The sequence below is a fragment of the Lonchura striata genome, chromosome 15, assembly GCF_046129695.1.
Source record: "Lonchura striata isolate bLonStr1 chromosome 15, bLonStr1.mat, whole genome shotgun sequence".
In the NCBI taxonomy this organism is placed as follows: domain Eukaryota; kingdom Metazoa; phylum Chordata; class Aves; order Passeriformes; family Estrildidae; genus Lonchura; species Lonchura striata.
The window spans coordinates 2,510,180-2,523,142 of NC_134617.1; the positions used below are offsets into that span (position 1 = coordinate 2,510,180).

The 12,963-nt window shown below is 49.7% G+C and overlaps 1 protein-coding gene across 1 annotated transcript; it reads right to left on the reverse strand.

Moving 5' to 3' along the window:
- Positions 1 to 540: 540 nt before the first annotated feature.
- On the reverse strand, positions 541 to 10,473 carry STC2 (stanniocalcin 2). Its single transcript, XM_021532149.2, has 3 exons — positions 10,327 to 10,473; positions 7,668 to 7,879; positions 541 to 4,200 (listed from the first exon to the last, which is right to left on the reverse strand). Exons 1-3 carry the CDS (start codon positions 10,363 to 10,365, stop codon positions 3,813 to 3,815), a joined length of 639 nt encoding a protein of 212 aa, XP_021387824.2. The 5' UTR covers positions 10,366 to 10,473; the 3' UTR covers positions 541 to 3,812.
- Positions 10,474 to 12,963: the final 2,490 nt, after the last annotated feature.

Consider the following 12,963-nt stretch of genomic DNA (forward strand, 5'->3'; position numbering starts at 1 on the left):
CAGATCCCCTCCCTGGCTCCTCTGGGATGCATTAGGGATGCTGGGCTGTGCCTAAAGCCAGCCTGGCTCTGAGCTCGGTGTGCCAGCTCCCAGGGCTTTGGGAATCTGGGATCATCAGAGGAAAAACCCCCCTGGCTCCTTCCCTAACCACAACCTGCAGATCCAAAGCCCATGAGGTGGCTCTGACAAGCTGCAGTGATGCCAACCCATGGGAAAACCTCCTCGAGGGGCTTTGAGCTGCAGAACTGCTCCCTGCTTTCCACCCTGGAGTCAATTCTGCATCTCCCTTCCCTCCTCAAAGCCAACCTGCAGGTGCCAGATGAGCAGGGAGGTCTCCCTCTCCTGGGAATGCCACACGAGGTGTGTGCCCTGCCCTAGAGGGAGGGCTGGCTCTGTCCCCATGTCCCTCTGCCACTGCCTGTGCAGCCAAACCACCCCAGCCCTCCCTGGCTGCAGCTGCTGGCTCAGCTTCACAGGGCTTTTCCTACCTCCTTATCTCACAGCAGCCCAAATTCCAGCTAAACAAAACCCAGCCACAGACTTATTCAAAACATTTATTAGTGTTTAAGGAAAATAATAGTGTGTGAAAGGTACAGAGCTTTGTCCAAAGCCATATGCATTTTCTTTATTTACAAGCTTATTTGGCTGCAAACTCTACACGAGATAAAACCAGTATGTTTTTCTCCCAGAGATTTGGAATTAAGGACAGTTTGTCTTCTATTTATTTATTTATTTATTTATTTTATTTTTCTCCTTTTAGTTCAGCACTGTAAGTTAGGACAGCATTTTCCAGGGTTTACTGCTATCTTTTTTTCCTGTAGGCGTTTTGCTTCTCTCGCAGTATTTTCATTCCAGAACAAGGCTCATTCCAGATGCAAAGCATAAAGGAAACATTCATACCTTGGCTTTTAAGCTAAACCTCCTTCATGAACAGCAAGTTCATAAGGAATGTTAATTAAAGCATCATACAGTATCTAAATGGACTTTTTTTTTTTTTTCTCCTTTTTTTTTTTTATAAAGAATTAAGGCTATGTAGATGTCACAATAAAATAATCTCAGGTAAAACACACCCTATCTGTTAGATATGAAAGAAAGGTTTAACAATAAATAAATGATTTATGCTGTCAATAACATTATGGAACTGTATAAAACTATATTTACGCAGCTTTAAACATAAAAAAAAAACCATACTAGTGGCATGAATATATACAACACAGGTCATGACATACGTTTAAATTATCATAGCCAGCAGTGTTCTTTTTTTAAATGGGGACACTATAATAAATAGAAATGTTAAATATTTACAATAATAGCATATGTGGAATCAGTAGATGAACACATAAAATCTTCACACACAGAGGAAAAAAAAAATGATGCCTTATACAAAAATCCCTCCCACCCACAGCTTGTCCCCCCCCATCCCAATTTTCATTGACTAAACAAGGGGAATACACAATTTTCCCCACAGAACCAATGAATACAAATAAAACTGTATGCATGCTGAGGTGATATGTTGACTGAGACATTCAAAGATGTAGATCTCTGTTTGGTTCCCATTGATGAATCAAGACCTCTAATGACAGAGGGATCTTATTTTAGTTCAATGCAAGAACATTGGTAGCAAGTTGCTGTTTCTGTGGTTTGTGTTAGCCTTTTTTTAAATTTTTTTTTTTAATTTTTTTTTTTTTTTTGTGCTAAAATGCTTGGATTGTCTTTTTGGTTTGAGCTTGTTCTTCGTGGTGGTTCTGTGCCACCAAGGGGGAGAGGACACTTGCAGGAAACCCACGGAGGCACACGCCAGAAACCTTCTTAGGGTACCACCAGCAGGTTTTTGGAGCAGAGGAGGTGGCCAAGAGCCAGACCCAAACCTGGGTGCTCTGTGGGGCAGCCTGGGTGCCCCAGGGGTGGCTGAGCTGTCACCAGCCCCACGGGGCAGATGCCACACTCCCTGCACCATCACCGTGGTCTTTGCTGCTGCAGCACCTGGCCTGATCCCAGCTCTTCCCACTGAAACCAAATGGAAATTTCATCACAGAACTTTGCTAAATCAGGCAGGATCGAGGCCACGTCTCGAAGCAAAGACCTGGTGATCACAGAGACACCTTTTCAACTCAACTGTCCCCTCTTGCCTCCTACGTGGTTGCTATTTAAAGCAGTGCCTCCAAGTTCTGCGGGTGGATCCCTGCATTAAACCCTGAATGTAGCTATTAGGAGCCGTGCTCACTGAGCAGGAACTGAAATCTGAGTTGGAAATTGTAGCCAAATTCCAACACCCTCCTCTCCTGTTTATGCAGCTCCTTCCCACCATGCAGCAAGACGCACGTTAGTTCACTGGGTACGTTCTGTCTCTGCTGAACTGCCTTCCTGCCCCCACAGCTTTCCTCCCAAACTTTCTAAATGAGAAGGCTCCAATCCCCGGTGTGATTCCCACTTTCTAAGAAAACCTCCCTTTTTCCTCTAGAGGAAGCTGAGAGCTCACCCTCCTGTCCCTGCGGGTGCTGCAGCCTCCACTTCCAGTACAATATCTGGGAATATAGGATTGCAGAGCTGCAACCTGAGAATAACAATTGCATAGGGGGTAGGAGAGATATGGCCAAACACCTCATTCACACCTGAAACTGCTTAAAGACAATAAGCTCTTGACACTCTTCACCTTTACTAACTCGTTCTGTGGAGATTGGTTGTCCTTACCTGCACAAGAATTAAAAAACCCAAGTCAATCCCCTCTCCTTGTCTTTGGCATTTGGATAAATCAAGCTATAGGCAGGTTAGAGTGGGGCTCCACATCCCAGCAAACCACACCAAGCTGCTAAGGAGAGGCAGGCTCCTGATGGGCCTTCAATGCAGCCCTAAAAAGAACTAAACAGATGGGGATTTATAGGGTCCTTTGCTGTCTGAGCCCACACCTGCCCCTTTAGGCTTGGGCTGTAAGGGTGGAAGACGTGTATCACTGAGGGGGCAGATGGAAGCAGAGAATATGCACAGGGTTTTCAGAGGTCCATGAGAATTTTGGGGGTCCTCCACCCTGTGCAAGTCTTAACAGTCACATTGCCTTGTCTGGAAGCTGATTACTTGCCTTTGAAGTGACTGGGTATGGTTCTGTGATCAGCAAGTGTCAAGTTGTTAAAAAACTAACAGGGGGCACTTAAAACCAGGCAGCGTCGCCCAGGTGGGAACAATGGCTCAGAAGTTACTTCAGAGAAAGCGGTGGAGCTCCAGACCACACGGTTCCTGTGCCAGAGACGGGGCAGCTCCTTCATTAGAGAGCTTCACATAGAGAGCCCTGAGCTCCGGCGTTCCCAGCCACAGGCAGAAACCAAATCCCCCTGGAATTCAGCCATCTGCTGTAAGGCTGTGCCCTGAACCTTTGGAGGTGCTAAGCCACAAGCAGCCACATGCAGCCTGGCAGAGCCCGCTTGGAACCTTCTCCCCTGCCAAGGAGACCAAAGGGAAAACAAAAAAAAAACCCAAAAAAAAAAACCCCAACCAAAACCAAACCCCAAAACCAAACCCAACCCAACAACCCCCAAACAAGATCCTAAATTTCAGATGATGTCCGTTTTGTAATAAAAAAGGGGGGGAAGAATTTAGCTGGAGACATTTTGCCACCCGAGCGCCGAGTTTGCTGGATCGATAACCCATTGCCACTGCTCTCCCTTTTTGCTACTATATACACACTGATGCCGAGGTCCATAGATATCTTGCAATGCCCTGTGCTTGACCTCTGAATGGGAAATGCTTTGGAATGTCCATAGACAGGAGGATGGAACTCAACGGAGGAGCGGGGGGGAAGGGGGAGCTGGTGCCTCTTTTCACCTCCGGATGTCGGAGAAGTCGGACAGTTCGTCCGCCCGGTCCAGGATCCCGTGGGCCCCCTTGGGCCCGTGGCCCCCAGCTTTGAGCCGGGCGTTGGAGTGGCCCTTGGTACCTCTCTCTCCCTTGGCTGCTCGCAGGCTCTCCCTGTGCTCGGGCTCGGCGTGGGCCACCATGTCCCCACGGCCGGCAGCGGCCCTGCTGCCTTCCCCCGCCTTCTTCTCGGCGCCCAGGACGGCGTCTCCGTGCACGGCCGAGGTGCAGAAGCTCAGGATGGAGCAGAGGCTTCCCCAGTTCTGTTCACACTGGGCCTGGACGCTCCTCGTTATTGCCTTTTTCACCTCCTCGCCACAGGTGAGCAGGATGTTCACTAGGTCAACGTAAGGCCTGGAGGGAAAGGGAGCAGTGAGAGCAAAGTTAAAATCCAGCCCAGGGAATCACTGAAGGAGCTGCCTCACCCTCCCTGGGCACAGCAAATCCAGTGGTGTGAGTCCCTGGCACACCCTGACTCAGCAGCAATTCTGCCCACGTTAATTATGGAAAATCCCATATTCTAATCAGCCATTTCGCCGCAGGAAATGCACAGTGGCATCCCGTCAAAGCCTCTCTGCATTGATCTTGCTTGCTCTCCCCCTGGAGATAGTCTGGGAGAACGGGAATGTTCACCAAAGAACAGATGAGGTTTTGCTTGGCAAGTGGAAGAACTGTCTCACACTTTCTGCCTCCATCTCTTTCCATACCCTCCCATCTTTGCTACTCAGGACACAAGGCAAAGGACACTTGCTCCAGCCCAGAGCCATCAGCTTCACCAAACAGGCTCTGCCTCTGGGTGAATGGCAGGTACAGAGCATTCACCAGCCCCCAATCTGCAAGAGGGAGGCATTTTCTCACCTCTGTGAAAGCAACAAATACTCGGCTAGAGATTCTCTGGCTTTCCTCATCATCTCTGGAGCGCTGAGTGTTGATCTCCATCACAGGCAAGATCCTATCTGGACCCAGGATCTGCCTGAACAGAGCTCAGACAAATGGAATCCACTTTGGTGGCACTTTTTTCTTCCCACACCAAGTTTTATTTCTTCATTTCCTTACAGAGCTCTCAGTATCTACCTTTTCCCAGCTGAACAAGGCCTCAAAACATGTCCTGGCTCAATCCCCTCTGTGCTTCCCACCCACCCCTGAGTGTCCCCAAGGCACCAGCAGCTCGAGCACAGGCACTTGGGCTTCTCAGCCACAGGTCACCGAGTGCAGCAATTTTAAAATAGTTGTGGTCACAAGTTTTGTGGGTCAATATTGATGTTGTCTATTGACACAACAGCTCAGCTGCTTGCAGGCCCAGAAGGACGTGCTTAAAAATCTTCCACGGCAGGAACCAGCCACAGCACAAGGGGAAAGCTGCCCGGGGTCAGCAGTCGTGGCTGTGTGGGGTGGGTGGTGGGGCTGCACCTCCTGGGCACCCCATCCTCCAGCTCTGCTGGCTGTGGACAAGTCTAAATCTATTCTCATTAACTTAAGACAGAAGTGATGAGGAAAACCAACAGATTATCATAACTGTCTAACTTTACCAACCGCTTAAACTCATTTTGAATGGCTAATCTTGGAGAGCCACCTATTCCTCCTATCTCAAAATATTTCCCATGGTTGGATTGCTCCTGCTGCTCAAAAGAAAAAAAAGTTACTTGGAATGCAGCAGGGAGCAATCTGCCAAGGCCTGTCACCACTTCCACCATAGCAAATCAGCCTGACCCCCACAGCTGACTCAGGAGGAGGCTTCGCTGCCCGACCGCGTTCCGAACACTCATCGGGAGAGAACAGTCAGAGCAAAAGAGAGAACAAGCCTGAGAGCTGCCACTTGCTTCTCTGCTCTTAGGTTTTTGTTTTAAATGTAAAGCAGGAGATAAGAGAGAGCTGAGCACGTTGCATACAAAGTGATCCAGCAAAAAGATGTAAACCTCCCTCCCTCCCAAGAAATGAGTTCTTGAAATTGGGCATAACCTTTGCAGAAATCTTTGTAAGAAAAAAAAGGTCGCTGGTATGACTAAAAAGTGGCTCAGCTGCCAAATATTTCAGGTATTCAGAGCCTGCCAGAGCCCTGTGGATTAATACTGGCCCATTTCTCCTTGCCTGTTTTACTTTCTGCATTTCAGCCGGCCTGACCGGAGTACCTGAACTGAGCACAAGGCTGCAAGTCAGCAGACGTGATTTTATTTCCAGCTCTGCCACACTTGCCTATTGATCTCGAACAAGTTCCTTAGTTCAAGAGCTTCAGAGATGGCCTCTAAATTTAGGGGAGGGGAGGAGGCTGGCTGGTTCTATTTGGGGAGTCCCGCATAGGAGAGCTGAGCTCCCACTCCGGGAGATGCTGGAGTGTAGGAAGCGCTAAATGAGCTCATGCAAATTATAGGTGTTCAGCTGAATGACCCTCTCTTCTCCAACCAACAACCCCCCAGCTCAGCTCCCCAGAAATAAGCAGCTGCCTCTGAGCATTCCTGCTTGAGCCTGTTCATAAAATAAGGATAACTCACTCCTCCTCGGACAGGCTTTTGGCTCACACGGTTCTTTTCATCCCCAAATGATGGGGGGGTTAATTGGTGCCAAGTACCCAATTTATAGCTGCTGACACAGCCCAGGCAGTGCTCAGAGAGGTGCTGCTGGGCAGGATGGAGCCCTGCTGCCCTTTTCCCTCAGCCTCGGGCACAGCAGCTCTGCCCCCAGCCACGCCTTTGATCCCAGCCTCAGGAATGTCCAGGGAAAGGGCCTTGATTTCAGGCCACCATGTCCAGCTTGAACAAACCACAGCACAAGGATTTATGTGAGCAAATTGGCATGGAAGCATCCCTCTGCAACTGCAGCTGAAATATTAGTTGAGGGTGGTTTTCAGCACTAAAGGAATCAGAGCTCCTTTGGGCAGTGAGGAAAATAAAATGCAAGGCTAAAATTCCCAAAGAAGTGATTCTGCAAAAAAACCCAAAAAACCCTGTCTCTCATGACTGCTGGGATTTGGAGTTTCCGTGCTAATATCAAGGCACAGAGGTGTGGTAGGAAGATGCTCTAAGGTTAAGCCTGATGCCAGGCTGTGGCTCAGCCTTCTTGTTTCAGGAGTGAGACGTTCACCTGCAAGAAAAACAGGCTCTGATTTTTGCATTTGTGCACAAAGAGTCAGTGCAAACAGCTTGTGCTTGGTTTGTTGCTGTCATGTAGCAGCTTTGATCAATTCCAAGTAGGATTTGTGCCTGCCATTCCTTGGAGGACAGCTGTGCTCCCAGTCAGAGGAATGAAGTCCTCAAAAATCTGACTTCTGCCTTCATTTTGTACAACCCCATGTTTTATTAAAAAGCATCTGAGATTAATAAAGAATAAGATGAATGGGAGATTACCTGGGGGACTGCAGCTCTTTCAGGGACAATAAACTACAAGACATTTCAAAGTATGTATTTAAAGAAGAAATTACCATCTAGCTGACAACTTTGCATAAACCCTCTTCCCCTTCTCTAGTTGTCACCTCTAACAGGATACTGAGGTCAAAATGACGCCTTTGAGCTCAGAAAATATAAAAAAAAGCATTGTGAGATGCCTCTGGAAATGGCAGACACTGATGGTCTATTTGCCAGAGCACCAAGGGGACTGGCACATCCAACTCCAACTCATTTCACCTCCTTCCACAGTCACATCTCACCCTTGGTACACAAACTTCAAGGGGCCCTGCAAAGAGAGCTTTACCTTGGTGCTGTACATGGGAAAACGAGAGGTGCTTAAGGCCAGGAGGAGGTGAAACAGCTCTTGGGCAGATGCACAGCCCACTGGCACTCCTGGAAGGAGCTCCCACGCTCTGACTGCACCAGCACAGAGGCACTTACTCATGCTGCAGCAGGTCTTTGAAGTGAATCATCTCCACAATGACCTGGACGTTCTCCTTGGCAGCAGAGCAGAGGTCATGCTTCAGGTAGCACTCCCGCTGTAACTGGAACACCATCTCTTTAATGGCAGGGCACTTACGGCTGATGCAGCTGAATTTATGCCTCAAGGCATGAGCCTTACACTTCAGAGCGTCTTTAATGAAGGATTTTCCCTGAGAAGGAAAGAAATGGAGTAGGTCTGTATTTTTGTCCATTAAGCACAGCAGCTGATTTATGCCCAGCCAGCTGCTTCTCTGCAGGACAATGTCAAGGGTTATTACAGTGCTAAGGATATCACTGCATGGCTTTCCTCTTCTTTGTTTCTCTGCCCTTAAAGACCCTGCCAAGTCACCCAGCTTTGCCATCCCAGTGGACCTGAAACACCCAGGGCTTCCTCACTGCTGCTCTGAGGTTTCCTCTGCCCCAACGAGGGAAAAGAGCAAAAGGAAACACCTTGAAGTAATTCACTGCTGGAGTTACTGGATTAATTTGCTTCCAGGGTGACAGAACAACAGATTCACACCAAGGAGAGGACATCCTGCCATGGCTGAGCTCCTCAGGACCACAAGCAGATACCCATTCAGTAACTCAGTAACCGAAGGGTATTTTTTCCATTTTAAAATTAGTTTTCTAACTCAGAGACATGTATGGACAATCTACATGCACATGCTCTATTCCCCAGCTATCAGTATTTTCTTTCTCAGAGAGGGACTCAAATCAGCACTAATAATAATCATCATCATCATCATCCTAGTGTCTTCATGCAAGAAATTCTAAGTGAGATTAAGAAAATCACACCAAGAAGCTACAAATTAAGGTGGAGGAAAGCTGCTTTAGCAGCATTTCTTTACCCGCTGTGATTCCTTCACTCAGTGGCTTGGTGGGCATCAAACCTATCCCTTCTTTTCCTCTGTTATTGGAGCCTGCAGCTCCAGCTCTGCTCAGCCCCCTGTGCTTTGCTGAAAATAAGCCCATGGAAGCTTCCTGCACTGCCTCCACCTCTTCATCAGCCTCAGATTCTTTCATGCAGGTACTCCATGAAGACCAAATCCTAGCTCCCCTTTATCCCAAGAGTGCACTGCCCCAGCTCCACTGACACTAATTAAGATTCACCCTGACCTGCAAACAGATGTTGTCCCCAAATTGTTTCAAGCCAGAAATGTTTCTTGCTCATCAAAGAGCTGCTTCACCCCTTCTGTTTCCCATACCAAAGGCACTCCCTTGCCCTTCCCTTCAGGAACAAACACACACAGCACAGTAGGCAAACAGGGGTGAAAAAGAGAATTCTTCTATAAACCCAAACTGACACCAATTCTCAGGTTTCAGAGCAGAGAACAGAAAATGGCCAGTGTTAGTCTTGTCATTTAATGCAGCTTGAAATAACTGGGGATGATACAGAGAGGAGCTGTGAAAAGCCATGTCATAGCAGAGGCTAAAGTCACCTTCATGTTAAATAAAGCTCCAGGGGTTTAAATCTTCTGCTCTGGGGACAGCCTGGATGTGAAACAGGCTGTGTTTGATGAGCAGCATCTGGGGATCTGGCATCAATGGCTACTCTCAGCCTCCACAGGCACCATTCCCTGCCTTCCCAACTTTTCTTCCCTACTCCTTTGGTCAACTGACAGAAATATTGTGCAAAAATAAACGAGTGTTTTCTGGAAGCCACTTGGAAATTAGGTTGAAGGTTTTCATATACCCACAAAAGCAGCAATTCCCATTTTAATGAGTAGCCAGGCCCTTCGTACATCCTTGAGCATTTGAACCTCAAGCTCCAGCACTTCAAAGAAGTGCTCCCTACTGGGTGGTCCCACCACCCCTCATGGGACAGGCTGCATCCCGAGGACAGCTCTACTTTGTGCCACGCTTTTAGCAGTGCCATGGAGCTGGTGCTTTTAGTCAAGTTATTCTGTAAACTGCCTGCTCAGGCCAAATGCCGCTGGCCTGTCGGAATGTTCCCTTCCCTCCATGCTGAAATGGGAGAGGAGGTTTACAAGACATAATAACAGGATGTCTCAACGATGCATAAATGATCTGGGGAGAAAATGAAGGAGACAAACTTAATACCACATACCATGGAAGTAACGTATTTTAACGTCAGGGCTCGAACTCAAGGCTTGCTTGAGTTTTAGGAGGTTTGTTGAGCTTTAGGAGGTTGCCTGGGCTGGTTGTGTGCAAGTCTTGAGGGCCAACTTTAGTAACTGCCTGTTGGGAAATGCTGAGATAATTCTAAATGAATTGGGAGCCCAAGCTGCATGTCGGAGTCAGCTTTGAACAAACATGGTGTAGAGGCTTAAGCCGCCCAGGTTTCTTAAACCCATTTTTGGCTCCATGAATGGCTCTGCTAGAGTTATCCTGGGCACAGGAGGTGGAAGGGATATCCAGGCAGCTGCAGCTACAGCCAGCCTGTCTCCTAGGACAGGTTGCTGCTTTATTACTGTCCTGAGGTCCCGATTCTGGACCTTTCAACCAAAAAATTCCTAGTGAATTAGCGAATCAAGGCAAGTAGACCGGCTCTGGGAATTTATTTGTGCAAAGATGTGTTAAGGAGCTGCAGTACATGCCAAGCGTGTGTTAGAAGCAAGCAGACAGGTAGGACATCTCCCTCCCCCACCCGTGTTACCTGGGCATCAAATTTTCCAGCGTTGTGCAGGAATGTCATGCAGATCTCGTGTAAGCCTCGGATCTCGCAAGAATTGTTCTCAAAGCACTCAAACACTCCACATCCCACATCGCCAGCATTTACCAGGCAGTGCTGGATTTCAGCTAAAATGAGTATTGGTTAGAGTTAATTTGGAGAACTCTTCACAAGAACTGGTGGTGGGTAGAGAGACAAGAGTTGTTTTGCTACCAACATCAGTTTGAGAGAAAAATGCGTGACAATGGTTAATCGTGCCCGTTTTTCACAGGAATTGGGCCAAAACTTGGGTGTATTACGTTATGAAAGTGATATCCAAGAAGTAAATGCCAAATCCACTATGCTTACGTCAAACTATTTCACTTGAGAACTGTCTCATGCTCTTGAATTCCTCAGGAGCAAAGGACAGGCGTGATTTTTGCTCTCTGGCTTGTGCAAAGCTCCCCCCTCCTCCAGCAAATTTAAGTGCCAAAATGAGAAGCCCAGGACCCAGCCAAAATTTTTCATTTTTGGTACTTTGGGCAAGTTTTATGGTCATTTAGCACAACGTTTTTTACAGACCACTAGGTTTTGCCTGTCAGGATGTCTGTCAAGTTAATGGCAAAACTCCCACTGATACGTAAAGTCCTTTGCACCAGGAGTTGTATAAAAATGCAACCGTGTGCTCAGCTATGCAGAAATCAATAGAAAAGGTTTATATTTATATATGTAGTATATAAAATAGATATACTGGAGCTAGAAGTTACATATGTGTTTATTCTGCCCTTTCAGATGTTATGTAATACCTCAAAAAATGCTGTCTAATACTCACTTTCAAAAAAAAAAAAAAAAACCCAAAACCAAACCAACCCCACCGACCCAAAAATCTAATTCTTAACATGACAGCTTCTGGTCCTTTAAAAAAAAATGGATGTAGTAGTACTGCCAGAGGGAAGGTGGTTGCTCAAAAAGCCTGGGGATAAAGTTAAACAGGGGCAGCTTTTAGACCAGAACTGAGGATGCTAAGAATTCCTGTACTCTGTGCCCTGTGGTACCTTTAATTAAAGTTCGCCCTTGGGAGCCAGCCTAATCCCCCTGGAACCGCAGCGTGTTTCAGCCATCCCCAGCCTCCCCCTCTGCCGTGCGGTCCATTTGCAAGTCTTTACAGCAACTTTCGGTCTCATTTCCACCCGCTGCAAGGCAGAGCGAGGAGCCGCGGGTGGAAACGCGGAGCCTGCCGGAGTTCTCACGACCCCCCCCGCCACCAGCTCAAACCCAAATCACTGCCGCCGCACTTTTTTGGGTTTTTTTCTCCCCCCACCTTTTTTTTTTCTTTAGTTTTTTTTTTCCTTCTACCTGCCCTGAAGCGCATCTGGGGGTGGCACAGGGGTGGGATGCAGGGATTGTGCGAGGCAGGGAGGGAAAGGTGCGCGAACACGGGCGCACCGGGGTGGGGGGGAAGGGGCACTGGAGCTTTTTGTGGAGCGCTCCCGGGGCCGGGAGCGCGGCTCCGGTGCTTGTGTTGGCATCCGGATGCAAACCCTTTGCCGGATCACATGTCCTGGCTCCAGCGTGCTGAGAACTGCACAGTGCCGTGATTCACATGTGGCAGTCCCTAATGGGCATTCGTGCATTCCTGCTCGTGTGTGTTTAAACACGTCTCGCAGCACGGAGAGTGTTAAAAAAAAAAAAGAAAAAAAAGAAAAAAAGGGGGGAAAAGGGGGGGCGGGATGAAGGAAGGGGGGAAGGGAAGCGTCTGGATCCCGCGCTCTCTCTTTGCACGGCTGGGAAGCGATCCAGCCAAGTGCACGCCCCAACTCTCTCTTCCTAGGCAGATAATGCCCGGGGGAGGGAGCGCGGGGGGCGGGAGAGGAGGAGAGAAACCCCCGGCCCGTTGCATCACTGCCCGGCTCCCTCCGGAGGAGGCAGAGCCCCGGTCATCCCCGGGCCCTCCCGGCTGCCCCCGGCCCTCCACCCGCTCCGCCGAGAAACTTTCTCCTCCCCGGGCTCGCAGCATCTCCGCGGGGCTGCGGCCCGGGCGCGGGGCCGCGGCTGTGCGCGGCAACACGTGCTTGGCAGAGCCGGGCTTTACAGGTAATTTAGGAGCGAGCGCCGATTTCCTGCGATGATTTACGCCTGACAGCCGGACAGCGAAATAAAGCGCCTGTCACAACTCGACGCGGCCGCAGCAGCCGAAGCAGCAGCGGCGGCGGCGAGGGGAGGGGGACACGCAGAGGCCAGCCCGGTGCCCCCCCGGCCGTACCTGTGTTCTGCAGGGACAGGCGCCCCTTCTGCTGCGGGGTCCTGTCCTGCGGCCCCTCCGGCGGGTGCGTGGCCTCAGTGCCCGCGGCCGCCGGGGCGCTGGCCAGCAGCAGCGCCAGCAGCAGCGCCGGCAGCAGGGCCGGCAGCAGGGCCGGCAGCTTTCCGCCCAGCTCCGCGCACATGGTCGCGCCTTCCCCCCGCCGCCGCCGCCGCGTCCTCCCCCGCGGGGTGCCGCACCCGGGCCCAGCGCGCTGCTCGCCGCGGCCCCGCGAACCGCATGTGCCCGGCGCGGCGGCGAGCGCGGAGTGGCGGCGGCGGCGCCGGAGGGAGCCTCAAATATCCCCGCCGAGCCCCGGTGTCACTCGCATGAGGGAGCCGAGC

Excerpts from the sequence above, each read along its gene's own strand:
- STC2 (XM_021532149.2), bottom strand. The coding sequence starts at position 10,365 with ATGACATTCCTGCACAACGCTGGAAAATTTGATGCCCAG. Across the intron at positions 7,880-10,326 it reads CTGGAAAATTTGATGCCCAG|GGAAAATCCTTCATTAAAGA; the intron begins GTAACACGGGTG and ends TTTCCTTCTCAG. Across the intron at positions 4,201-7,667 it reads AAAGACCTGCTGCAGCATGA|GCCTTACGTTGACCTAGTGA; the intron begins GTAAGTGCCTCT and ends CTTTCCCTCCAG.